Genomic DNA, 12,870 nt, shown 5'->3' with positions numbered 1-12,870 from the left:
CTGAGACAGTGTCACCCACAGAGAAAGAACAGGGTATGAAAATACACCAAGGACAAGAGTTTGCTGAATCTCACTCCTGAAAAAGAAGTTGAAAAAGTCTTCCCTTTGTTTCCCTCCCACAGTAAACTGAGTATTTGAATCCCTTCCTGCTGTCAGACCCCAAGTGTACTTTGTGCTTCTGGAGCAATAAGAGGTCTACAGGACCGAGACAGAACCTGCACTGCACAGCTGACCTGGAAGGTCAGAGGATGGCCAGCTATGAAGACAAGGAGTTGAGCTCTGAGTAGGTTTGGACAGGGTTCTCCACAGGCTCTGGAGGCACTTCTGATCAAGCCTTCACTTTGCAATCCAAACCCAACCAGAGCAGATTTCTGGTGTGCAGATCTCGAAAGCAGCAGGAAGCACAGCAAGGTCCTTCTGGGATTAACAAGTTCCTGTTGCTTCCATTATACCCTTCACACACTTCTCTCACTTCAGCTGGAACTCCTGAGGAAAAACTTTATGAATCAAGTTAAAATATGAATTAGACTTCAAGAAGGTTTGAAACAGATACTGGATTTATTGGTCAGCTATGAGTAGGAAAATACATTGGTAAAGAAAAAGAAGACCCTGTATATAAATATAATACTAACTAGTTAAAATTTGACCAAGAAGAAAGTTCCACTGAAGAGAACAGTAAAAGCCCTTGTTTACCATCAGACCATATTCAGTTTCCCATTTATCTTATTGAAGAGCTGCCTATAGACAAATGCAACATTCTTTGAGCTTAGTGCAGATAATGTGCTGGTTTTTGTTACATGAATGGTAAACAAGAGTTAGTCCAGTGCATTACACATTATACAGAAGTACTGTGAATAAAGACTAAGATATTCTATTTTAGACACTACTTAAACATACCAAGACACTTAAGTGTTACAAATTTATGCAACCAAAAGAAAAGAATAGCAGTTAACATACTAAAAAATACTGTGTCCGGCTGGATGAGAAAGGCTTTGCTACTGAAGCGGTTAACTGAACTTTTCAAAGTTTTACAGTGTAATTAGTTTTCTTTTTCCCCCTCCCCCACAATGGTGTTGCAATTATTTTGTCTTTCATACATGGTTGAAAAAGCAAAGCATAAGCTATTTTCTAAGCCTGCTATAAAAAAAAAAACAACCTTGAGAGATTTGCTGAAGTTATATCAGAGATGCATACAATGTTCTTAAAATCAGTTCAGTCCAATGCTAGCCAAATTTACCTTTAATTTAAAGCTGCTAAAAGGACAAAATAATTACAACACACACCAATTTATCTGCTCTTTCCCCCCCTACTTGTGTTATGTTCAAAGCAGTAACTTGTGGTATTAGTCTTGTACTCTAAACAATTGTTTTGTTTAAGGGTGTAGTTCAATTTACACTTTGACACCCAGAACTCTTGGTAAATGTAAATAAAACTAGACAAGATATGGCAGAGTGTATTTTAAGTGGAAAAAAGCCTGGTCTTACCTAAATAAATTCTTTCAATCCCAAGGATGTTCTGTGACTTTTGCTGTATGTGCTTTTACAACAAGAACACTGAAGGTACATTATGGCAACACCCAAAACTACCTCGAATAAAAATATTGCAAATAACCATTTCATGTTAAAAACTATGAAGCAAACATCTTGATTTTGTGAAGACACGGTTTATTGCCTTATTCTATGTTATAGCTGGAAATTGAGACTTTTGAGTTAGATTTGTTTGACACAAGAATGTATTTTCTTTGAGAGATTGTTTGACAAAGTTTATCTCAGCTCTGTTTTGGTGCCATCTGGTCTTTCCCTATTTTCAAAACATTTCTCCTTCCTTCCTTCAGCCCCCGAGTCACAGCTGCTGTCCAGTCAAAACCCAGTGAAGTCAAAGGAGTGTCTTCAATGGATTCAGAGGGTTTTCAATCAGGACCTGATGGACTACTATAAAAGCTGGAGGAAATGGTTATTCAAATGGACCCTTAGACCATAAGGTGACTAAGCAGGAACAGTTGTGTCTCCAAAAGCACAAGGGGCCATATTTTCACATGCTGTCATAAATTCAAATATTTTTTTAAGACTAAGCAATAGAGGAGAACACATACTGGATAAAGCTCAAACCTTTAGAATCTAACAAGTGCACTCAAGCTCCAGCATCTATTAAAGTAAATTATCCCCCTCTAAAAAAATACAAAATGAGTAAGTGCTTCCCTTCCCCTTCTGTAAAGCTTTCTGGACTCCTTACACAATCCAGATATCAGAAAAGAAAAATAGTTTGCTTAGTCTGACAAGCTAAATTGGCTCATCATTACTGGAAATTGTCATGATGTACATTACCAAGACATCATTAAGGAAACATGAGTAAAACACCTTTTATTCACACTTTACAAAAAAACCCCAAAAAACAAACAGAAAAAAAATAACACTACGCATTAAATCTACTACAGCAATACTACCAGCATTTCAATGTACTGATTATAAACTGGACATGTTTGGTGTTTTTACAACTAAAACCAAAACAAGATAACCCCAAGAGATCAGGTCCCAGACAAGGATTCAAGATCAAAATTTCTTGTATTGAAATTTTAAAATGTACATTTTACACATCCGAACTGTTTGCAATTTTTACTTTGAGCTTAAAACAGAACGGTTTGAGCACACTTGTGTGCTGACTACTTTTCAATAAAATTTTGAATCATTATTACCAATCAATTCTCTTATATATAAAAAATTCACAATATTTAGAAAGTTTTCTCTTAATGCTCAGTGTCCTTTTGCTTCCCTGCCCGCAGCTGAAACAAAAGCTGTTTAAGACCAAGCTCTATATCCATTATTAATTTTTTTTTTTTTTACATTTATTATTGAAGTTGTATTAGTCTAAGGAGATGATGAATTCTCCCTTTTAGGATACAAATAAACAAGTTAAATTTGTAAGCTGTTATATACTTGGCTTCATGACACAAATGGCACTGAGGGTACACTATAACTTCGGTCTTGCTTGACACTTTAAAATAAGACTTGGTCACTTTAAAATATGATCTGAAGAATTGTCTTTGGGACCTGTATTGAAAATGCATTTATTTTACACTGCTTCATTAATAGAAAATGTAGGGCTAGGTTTTTATCTTCAAGGAATTATACTTTCAGAAACTGAGGAACACACAAACGAAAGAGAATCCACATGATAGTAACTCTTAGTGGGAAAAACGGCACTGTGCAATGACACTGAAAGAAGCAGTGCATGGGCGTTAGAAGCTAGAAACTGTGTACCCATAACCTGAACATGTTCCAAAGTGTGATATTCAATGCTTCACAAAGGAAAAAAGATGCCACAGCTTATACAAAAGTATCTTCATAAAATTTTCACAAGTGTTAACATTATTTAAAAAAATAAAAGAGGATGCACAGGATCTCTCTGCATGCACAGGCAGTGCTAGTTGAGAACAAATTTAAGCAGGCACAGTGGAGATAGGACACATATTTAAAAGAGAAATGAAGAAGCTGTACACAAGTATCCTAGATTTTACTTCAAAAATTAGAGATGAAAAAAATGTCTGACTGTGTACACATAAGCAATAACTTTCAATCCATACAGGTCTACTTATATTCACTGCTCAGCTTATCTGTTCTGTGAGAACTCTATGCCTCTTTCTTTTTGTTTAATCAGAAATAGAATGTATTTCATTATCTCTGTAAGTTATTAATATTTTAAAGGTTTGGATTTTGAAAGCAACGTTCTCAATTGAACATAAAAAGTAGTATAAAAGGGCTAACAAAACCCTAACAGTGCAAATCATTAGCAGAGAAAACCTGTGACAACCTCTTTTACACGCTGGCCTTTATAACACATGAAAACAGATAAAAATTTAGCCTTAGTTTACAATACAATCATTTTCCAAATCTGATTTTTCTTTTTTTTTTTTTAAAGTACAAAATCTCATAAATCAGGTTTTCTGTTGTTCATATACAATCAATAAAGGCTAAATTCAAATTCTATATTTTACAAACAAGTCTGAAAAAGGAGGGAGTGAAGTACGGAGAATGTTCTGTGGATGTTCCTACTGGCCTCAAAAAAGTAGTGCTACAGATAACTGTGCAAAGAGAATACACTGTATAACAATTCCCTATTTCAAGGCATGAAAATGTCACGTTGGAGAAAAGAAACAGGAAGGTTAATTGTAATGTATTAAAGAAAGGTGCAAACGCACCAATCGCTGTGGAACAGTATACAAAGTATATTGGGCTCAGAATTGTGTCTGTTGATAGCACCTGGCTTTTACTATGTCTTTAGCAAATAATTAGATTTAAGATTAAGATTATTAAGAAAAAAAATCCCTGTTGGCCATACCTCACTCCTCTATATTCAGATTTTACAATTGTACAAGTTAGATTGAGGTTGCCCTCTAAAATGTATTTGACTACCTCCTGCCAGGGAGATGGATTCCATTTACAGGAGGCAGGAAAGGCAGCAAAAGCTCCAGTTGTGCAAAAAGTGAGAAGTGGTCAGAAGGGATGAGTGGATGTGGACAACCACTTATATTGTTCTCTATTAACCAATGATGATCCAAAGGTCCAAGAATGCCAAGAATGTTTAGCTGAGGTTTAGAGTAGAAGATGTAATCAATAATACCCTAAAACAAGAGGGAAAAAAAAAAAAGATTTTTGTTAGTATTTATTCTTGTCTCAAGTTATTCTAAACAAGAGGTGAGCTCAGTGTTACAAGTAATGAAATATCCCATTCCTTTCTCTATAGCACACCACAATTTAGGAGATTTCTTCTTCCTATATGCAGTGGGATGCTCAATATACATTAGGAAAAGAAAAGAAAAGGCCACCCTTTATCACTTCTGCTATGCTTTTGGGGGTTTCAATTTCCAACCTCCTACAGAGCTTCAAATCACATTTCACAGATTTTTAAGAGGAAACAAACAATCTCTGTTTTCCCAACAGAGGACTTCGACTTTTCCAGAAGCAACATGGATTATTTCTTTGCACTTGACAGCTTAAGAGCCCCTGTCATTTAGCTTGGAGTATCAAAACACAAACTCCTACTGTTTACAGGGAAGGTTAAGAGCACCCCAACTCTTGCAAAGCTGTTGCAAGTTATTAAAAAGAATAAGATGGTTTCTAGGAGACTAAAGTGTTGGGCATTTTAGTTTGCTATGTTTTAAGTGTAAACTTGGTGAACTTAGCTACACAGATTAACTTATAACAACTTCACAGAGCAAATCACATTAGTTACACTTGGAAATGGAAAACCTTTCCAAAATATAAGCAAGTCCTTACCTTGAAGTCAAATGTGTAATTTGTGTAAGGCATTAGACCATTCTCATAGGCACTCTTCAACTTGAAACCATGCGTAATTCTTCCATTTGTTGTCCCATTTTTTCCATTACAGCTGAAGTTAGTAAGACTTTCATTGTATCTCAGTTCCTTAAAATCTTTGTGGTTTGTTTCCACTCCACCAGTGCTCAAGTACTCAACAACACCTGTGAGGAGACAGATTACAAACAAGAAGGTATTAACAAACATTCAGCAAATAAGTGTATGTAGGTAGTCAAAGTCAGACATGCAACTTTAGGCTTTATGTAACCAAAACCTTAACAATACACAGTACAATCAACAGCAGTTCTTTTAAAATATAGCAGGGCAACGTGTATCAAGAGCAAATGTCACCTAGAACAAAGAGACCCACTTTGATTAGAAAAAAAGAGAAGATTAATAAGGCATAGATTGGGAAGGGGAAGATGAAAAAAAATCAGAAGTAAAATTCTATCAATGCTAGTTATTGGCTGCCTCTTCTTGCTTTTATGCTCAGGTCCTGCTGTTTAATATTCTTCAGCTAAAGTGTTGCAAAAAAGCCAACTTCTGAAACACTACTTCAAAAGAAGTTAACTTTAAAGAGGCTGCAAAGCCAAATTGATTAGATCTGTGTCACATAAAATGATGGTTGTGCCTCAATTTCAGAATAGCTGTGTTAAAGTTCTGGAAGGTAAAAGAAGCAGTTAAGTTACTCTGAAGACACAATGAGACACATGAACTGGTCATTGCAATCAGCACTAGTGATACTGGCCTTCCTTGCATCAAAAAGAATCCCATTTCCATTACTGCTGACCAATAACTGCTCCTTAAAACCCTAAGAGATGTTAAGAGTTGCCAAGATGAAGCCAGAAGGAAGGGGACCAGGAATGGAGATGAAGGATGGCTCTTGAGTACAGCACTTCAGCTGGGTACCTGAGCAAGCAAGGTGGCAGCCACTGAATGTGTTCTTTCCTTGCACTTTTATAAAGTTGCCACCAAGTCAAGAAACAAAGTCCCGTGCTAATAAAGAGCTCTGGAAAGTCCCCTTCTGAAGGGGATGTACTGAATTTTAGAAGTTCTAAAACATGACAGAAACTGATTGTATGGTAGCAAATTTAAAGGTAAAATATCTTTTCACAACAAAATTAGGAAAACCAAATTATCAGCAACACACTCATGTTTTCAGTTATTTTTGGAAGATATTTTTAAAAACAGGGAACAAAATCACAGTGGAAATGCTTCTGAAAGACCAGACACAGCTCTAGTACAGAACAAGCAATAAGGCCACTCACAAATGAAACAGTTCTCTCTCCTCCGTCACTCCTACCTTCTCTGTCCTCAGCACCTACAGAGCTTGTATTATCAAACAATGCATTCTCCAAACAGAAAAACTTACAATTGTTACACACTTGAAATAGTCTAAAGAATAAGAAATAGAACTCTTACCAGAGTCTGGTAGAGAATTGAGATCTGCACACAGTACAAGTGGAATGGTTCCAAGTTCTCCCGAAACACCAGGTTTGAGACTACGAGAAGCTTTATCAATAATGTTCTTTACCTCGGACAGGAACATCATAGTCTGAACCAGCTTCACATCAGAATAATCTGGGTCCCAATGCATATGTGCATTAGCTACAAGAACTAGCTGCTTTTCCATCCCAAGATGTGGCTTTCCAGCTAAAATTTAAAATCAGTTATTTATTTAAAATCAGTCAGCAACAGAAAACAGTATTACAAAATTTTAAACAAAATGTTTAAGGAGACAAAAAAAATACAATACCAGTATGACTTCAAGAGGGTTAAAACCAGTTGAATGAAGAGGGTCAGATAATTCCTCTTACATTTAAGAAGTGTTTTAGCTGATAGAAAGCATTAGGAATGATATTTCACATTCAAGACAATTAGCAGACTATCTTGTTACATGTAATGCTTTTGTATTCACAGAAAATTAACATAAGTAATGGATAATCCTAATTACAGGCAAATAATATTTTTCTAAAAAATTACAGCAGCTTTCCTCAGGCTATGATAGCAAACAGGCTGTGTTCATATCTTATTAGGCAGAAAGCTCTGAATTCTAAGTTATCCACATTCTAAGTTACCTCTCTTGCTGGAAGTGTTTCTTAAAAGGCTTGTTTGCTACAATCTGAATTAATAAAATATCATTTGGATAAATATAACACAGGTTGAGTAGGTTCCCACTGTGATACTTATAAAGCCAATTTACTTTCCTAAATGAAGAATGACAGGGAAGAACAAACAGTTTGTTTAGGCATGACAGCAAAGAAAATAAGTTAAAATGATGGAGATACACGATCCAGAAACACAGAACTAACACCACCTGATTCTTTGATACTTGTACATAGTTTTAAGAAAAAAAACCCAAAACCAAACAACAAAATCACTCAAATTTTTGTATCTTTTTTCCTTAAAAATACAAGTGGGGGAAAATAACCCCTCATCATTTAAGCAATATGACTCTTCCCCAAAATCCTCTTTGGAAATAAATTTGTCTGAACATACAATCTGCAAAGCCAAATTCACCTGCAGAACCTAGTTTCTCTTGTTTATTATAACAAGAGTAATTTTTTTTTTTTCCTTTACAAAATACCATCTATTTTAAAAATAAATGAAATGGGACTTACATGACATTTCTATCAATTCCTTTCGCAGTTCTAACAGAACAGCGACTCCAATGTTATCTTTTGTCATAACTCTGTTCAGCATAGCCTCTGAACCTTCTGAGTTTGCCATTGCTAGTTGATTGAACTCAACAGTATGCTTTTGGACCAAAGTAAATCTGAAAGAAAAACATCAAATGTAATTGTTTTCAGCAGCCTGATCCAGTTGGAAATGTTATCAGTAATTCTCCTTTTAATTAAAGCTCAAACACATTTATGATGTGAAAATCTCAGCCAGTTACGTCATTTCATAAAATCCCAAATTGAAATCAAGTGATACAGTTTTCATAGCAATTTTCATGTAGTTTATAGTACCTTAGTTACAATTAAAATATTTTGTTTATCTAGAGAGGTATTTTAGAAAAGTCATGCTTGTTTCTAACTCTGCATCTGTTCCTAGTTCAAATATGCAGATTTAACAGAGAGGGAGTAAATAATTTTCCAAGACACTAGGTTGCAAACCTGGCACCTACATTTACTTATGGACACACAGGAATGGAAGCAGAAAGGGACATTATTACCATCACATCCAAAGTTGTACAAGTGCAATATGACACAACCAGTAAGTGCTGCAGCTCTTAAATGATCAGGGCTTTTTTACAGAAGTGTGCAGTGATCCCTTGTTGCTTGCTTTACCAAAGGCTAATGTATCAAAAAGTCAATGTCATCTGAGACCTTATTTCTGCAGTTTGGGGGATTATAAATTCCTTTACTCAAAAAAAAAAAAAAAACCAAAACCAAAAGGCAAGAAAATCTGCTTCATTTTCCCTTATTTTCTTAATTTTCAATTATTAGACTCAACAAGTGAAGGATAATTCAGTGAACTCCCAACCAGCAGTGCTCAAACAGAATGAAATCTCATTCAACTCAATATTTCAGTGTTAAATTTTTTATGGCTAATTCCACACAGAATGATCTCTGTCATTACAAACCAGTCTTTCCGGGGGTAGGAATGCTCTTTATCAAAACCCTGCCTGGCTACAAAAGTACAGTTAAAGCCCAGCTGTGTGAACTGTAAGACCCACCTGAGAAATTATGTAAAAGACAGCAAGAGACAACAGAAGGCTTAGAAAACCACATCACTTACTTTTCTGTTTTGAAAAATATTGCACAACCATCAACATGTTTTCTTTCCTGTTCTGACATTGTCCTAGCTCTAGATTTTGGACTGAAGAATCCATTATAGCCACGTTCTTTCAATTCTACCAGGAAAAAACTGTAGTACTGCTCTGTTTCAACCTCCTGTAAAGTTAAGGCAGCACAGCATGAATGTACTATTAGCAAAATATAGAAGACAAATATTACTTAGACTCTTCAGAAGTGTAAATCACTTTCAAATTAGATTTAAGGGGAAAAAAATCTAAGAATTAAGTACATCAGAGAATGCAAATTCAAGAGCAATATCCCTATTTTAAGAAAATATAAATTAATTTCTGCAATCCCTGGAGTTATGATTATCTCAAGCCTCTTATTTGAAAATGTGTCAATTACAGCCCCACATACACACACAGGCACAAAGACACCCCCACCAACACTGCTTTGATCAGGGGCTGCTGGTTCCCATTCCAACTGCGGGGGCTGAGAGCCTTCTTTTGATGTCAAGCAACAAATAATGTTCTAAACATCACCTCTTTTTCTTTTGTTTGCAGAAGGTTTTGAAAACAGACTGTTTACTAAAAATACACTTAATGTGAAGAAACCAGCACACGGGAATAGAAAAGGAAAAGAAAGAATGGTGTATTTTTTTTACCTGCAGACTTATGATGTCAGCATTGCAGCTCAGTATTTCCTGCATAATGGCTTTTTTTCTGTATTCCCAGTTCAAGGCCCAGGATGGACAATAGCCATACAGCTGCCGGGTGGCATATTTGTCACAGAGGACGTTGTAACACATGACAGAGAACAAGGCTGCAGAACAATAATTTTACTTACACACTGATAGATTAAAAAAAAAAAATACAATTATTTTCTTGACTTTTGTCTTCTGCAAATTTATCAATTCACGCTTCATTTCTTTCAACCAAAACACAGCATGTGTATTGGTGCTAAAAAAAATTGTTAGTTCTTCTAGGGAGACAAATTACATGTTTGGACTTATGGCAGCTGTCTTCTAGCATTTAATTAGAAAACCAACACCCCCTTTATATGGTTAACACAGTGAAGAGCAGAAAAATGTGTTTTTTGCTAAGTGGTGCTGTACTGTGAAAAACCCAAAGTAAGTGTATTTGAATACTTGTATTTGCCAGCTACACAAAGGTCTGCAAGTCTACAATTAGATTCTTTAAAATCTACCTCAATTATTGCCACCACAGACTGTAACAGATCCATAGGCAGGGTGAGGATCCTTTCACACAAAGAAAAAGTGTAGGCAAATTAACCCCTCAAATATTTCCACCTCAAAAAGCCATTCAGGCATAGGACAAGAAATATCTCCTCTCTGTATTAATTTGAAACAGGAGCAGTAATGAGATAGGCTGGGGCAACTTGACAGGTAATCCAGCAGCATGGATTTGGGGGGTTTTTTTGTTGGGTTTTATAGGTTTGTTTGTTTTTAAAAAGCACTTAAAGAATTTGAAGTACAACAATGAGATACGTGGAAGCTCCTCTCAAATGCAGAAAAAAGAAACAAGACCACTGTTTGAAGATATAGAAAATTGAAGAAAACGATCTTGGTCTGGCTAGGGTCAAAGCCTAGCATTTTGAAAACAAATAAATAGGAGACAGAAAAACAGAAACTGCATTAATATTGTGATCTTTGAAGCAATCACCTTAATAATGGGAGAATTATCAGTCCTGACACTGCAATAATTGAGAAATACACTAAGATTTTTGGTGTGCAGGTAAATAGAAAAGACTGTATTTTAAACAATTTATGCAGGAAAAAAAATAGCAAAGAATTAAACATGACCTGAATCTCACCAGCAAGAAAAATGTTGAATCAAGGATGACACCCTGGTTACTTAAAACAATTGTACATTTTTTGGAAATCATGCTCAAATGCTTCAGTTTCTTATTCTTCAATGAATGTTAAATTAAGCCTGTTATAATTCCACCATTTAACTAATTGTGGACAACAGTTTCAATTCCTGTGAGGGGGACGTTAATTAAAAATAAATTACTTCAGAGTGAAAGATGGGTAAATCTGGAACAGGTGTTCCAACTGGGATAGAATGACTTCAGCTGGCTGGTCAGCACTGCACAGATGATTGGTTAATTTAAGCATTAACTTCTTTTCCAGTAAAGATCAACAGCTTTTATTAAAAGGAAAATAGAAGAACTGAGAAATCCTTGAAGTGTTACAGTACCTGTTGGTCTTGTACGGTCTGGTTCTTGCAACATAATCCAGGATCTTGGAGGTGGCTGTTCTGTCGAAACTATGGGAACATTTTAAAATAGAGACACAACAAGTGATAATCACATTTATTTAACACAGCAGAAAGAAATGTTTGAAGAATGATCACTTACTTCTTTTTGCAGTACCTGCCAAATTATCAAGCAAATAGTTCAGTAGCCGTCGTGTCCCATCTGGTTCCTGATACAGGTTCAGAATATCCTGTGTAAGTGGGTTTCCTACAAACCAATTCACAGGAATATTGAATAAAATATACAGAACTATTGCAGACATGCATATCAGTGTTGAAAGCTGACATCTTGGAGACAAGATCTATTATGAACTACTTTGGGATTTCAGATTTCAGGTCTTCAGTCCCCCAAAACTCTGCATGCGTGGACAGCCCTAGTGAAGTTTAACAACATTCCCTGCTGATTCTGCTGTGGAACCGAGCATCCCAAAGGTGGTGCTTGGACTAAGAGCAGTGAAGAACTTGTGGTACAACAGGCAGAGCTGATGAGCACAAACACAGGAGCCACCTCTGCTCAGTGTGAAACATCCCCCAGCAGTTGATCTGACAGTCAGACCTCAGCAGAGACTCTGCCATCTGCCAAACATAAGCAGATTGAAGAAGTTGTCATGGACAACACACACTGCACGTGCCCAGTTTTAAGGGGGAGATAAACACAGTTTTGAGACTTAACAGTGTTTAGAGGAATTATATCTCTCAGTGCTTCTGATTTTGTGACTCAAAATTCCCCACGGTCAGCAATTTTATAGCTAGAATCCATAAAGTTCAGAGGGAAAAAAAAAAAAAAGGAAAATACTTAAATTGCTGCTTGCATGAACAGCACAGAACCCCGCAGCTGTACAAAGGATGTTCCCTTTCTGGCTGGAGATGTACCACAGTTAACCACAGACTATTTCTTAGTTAAAGCAGAATTGCATTCAACACCCATGCAAGCAACAGAAAGCTTCTGCACAGTCTGCAAAAAGAAAAGGAAACCTCTTTCTATGGGCACTGCTCTGCCAAACCTGTTATTTTTCTAAATAATCCCAAAGTAACAGTATTTATAAATGTGGAGTGAGCAGTTTCATCTGGATTGCTAATCAGTAACATTTTCTGAACCAGCAGACTACAGCCATTACAGCTCAGCAGCAGTATCACTAAACAAGCACAGACACCAAGAAAAAAAACAGCAGTACCTTTCAGACCCAAAGTCTGTAACTGGAACAGTTTTCCCAGCTCAAAAGGTAAAACTCGTAACAGGTTGTTATTTAAATGTAGTTCCCTGTAGACAGAGCAAGAATCATATGGGTCTGAAAACAGAGCAACGTTTATCTGCAGCAATATAAGAATTGAACTAGAAGAGAATCAATGTAGTAGCAAACAACAATATTGAAAAATTCAGAGACTAAACAGCAATTGTTAGGGAAATCCTGCTGTACTCAGACACACACACACACCAGACAAAACACATTATGTTGAAGTACAGAGGAAAGGATCTGTTTGGAGAGTTTATCTTAAACAGTCAGACATTTTGTGAACATTAGCAATAATTAAACACTT

The 12,870-nt window shown here is 36.2% G+C and overlaps 1 protein-coding gene across 4 annotated transcripts in view; it reads right to left on the bottom strand.

Annotated features, from left to right (window-relative positions):
• Positions 1 to 539: 539 nt before the first annotated feature.
• Positions 540 to 12,870, bottom strand: part of CNOT6 (CCR4-NOT transcription complex subunit 6) — a 32,326-nt gene continuing 19,995 nt past the window's right edge. For 3 of the 4 annotated variants that reach the window (XM_041481879.1, XM_041481880.1, XM_041481878.1), the window contains 9 exons: positions 12,507 to 12,592; positions 11,435 to 11,539; positions 11,275 to 11,343; positions 9,720 to 9,877; positions 9,057 to 9,211; positions 7,934 to 8,088; positions 6,735 to 6,965; positions 5,274 to 5,476; positions 540 to 4,618 (listed from right to left, as the gene is read on the bottom strand). In XM_041481879.1, coding sequence (XP_041337813.1) covers positions 4,406 to 4,618; positions 5,274 to 5,476; positions 6,735 to 6,965; positions 7,934 to 8,088; positions 9,057 to 9,211; positions 9,720 to 9,877; positions 11,275 to 11,343; positions 11,435 to 11,539; positions 12,507 to 12,592 — 1,375 coding nt within the window. In that variant the 3' untranslated portion in view covers positions 540 to 4,405. The remainder of the gene's footprint in view (positions 4,619 to 5,273; positions 5,477 to 6,734; positions 6,966 to 7,933; positions 8,089 to 9,056; positions 9,212 to 9,719; positions 9,878 to 11,274; positions 11,344 to 11,434; positions 11,540 to 12,506; positions 12,593 to 12,870) is intronic. The other variant, XM_041481881.1, reaches the window with a different exon arrangement.

This window comes from Pyrgilauda ruficollis, unplaced genomic scaffold, assembly GCF_017590135.1.
Source record: "Pyrgilauda ruficollis isolate IOZ18807 unplaced genomic scaffold, ASM1759013v1 scaffold57, whole genome shotgun sequence".
Lineage (NCBI taxonomy): Eukaryota > Metazoa > Chordata > Aves > Passeriformes > Passeridae > Pyrgilauda > Pyrgilauda ruficollis.
Note: the sequence above shows the minus strand (reverse complement) of the source record. Positions and strands in the feature narration are given on the sequence as shown.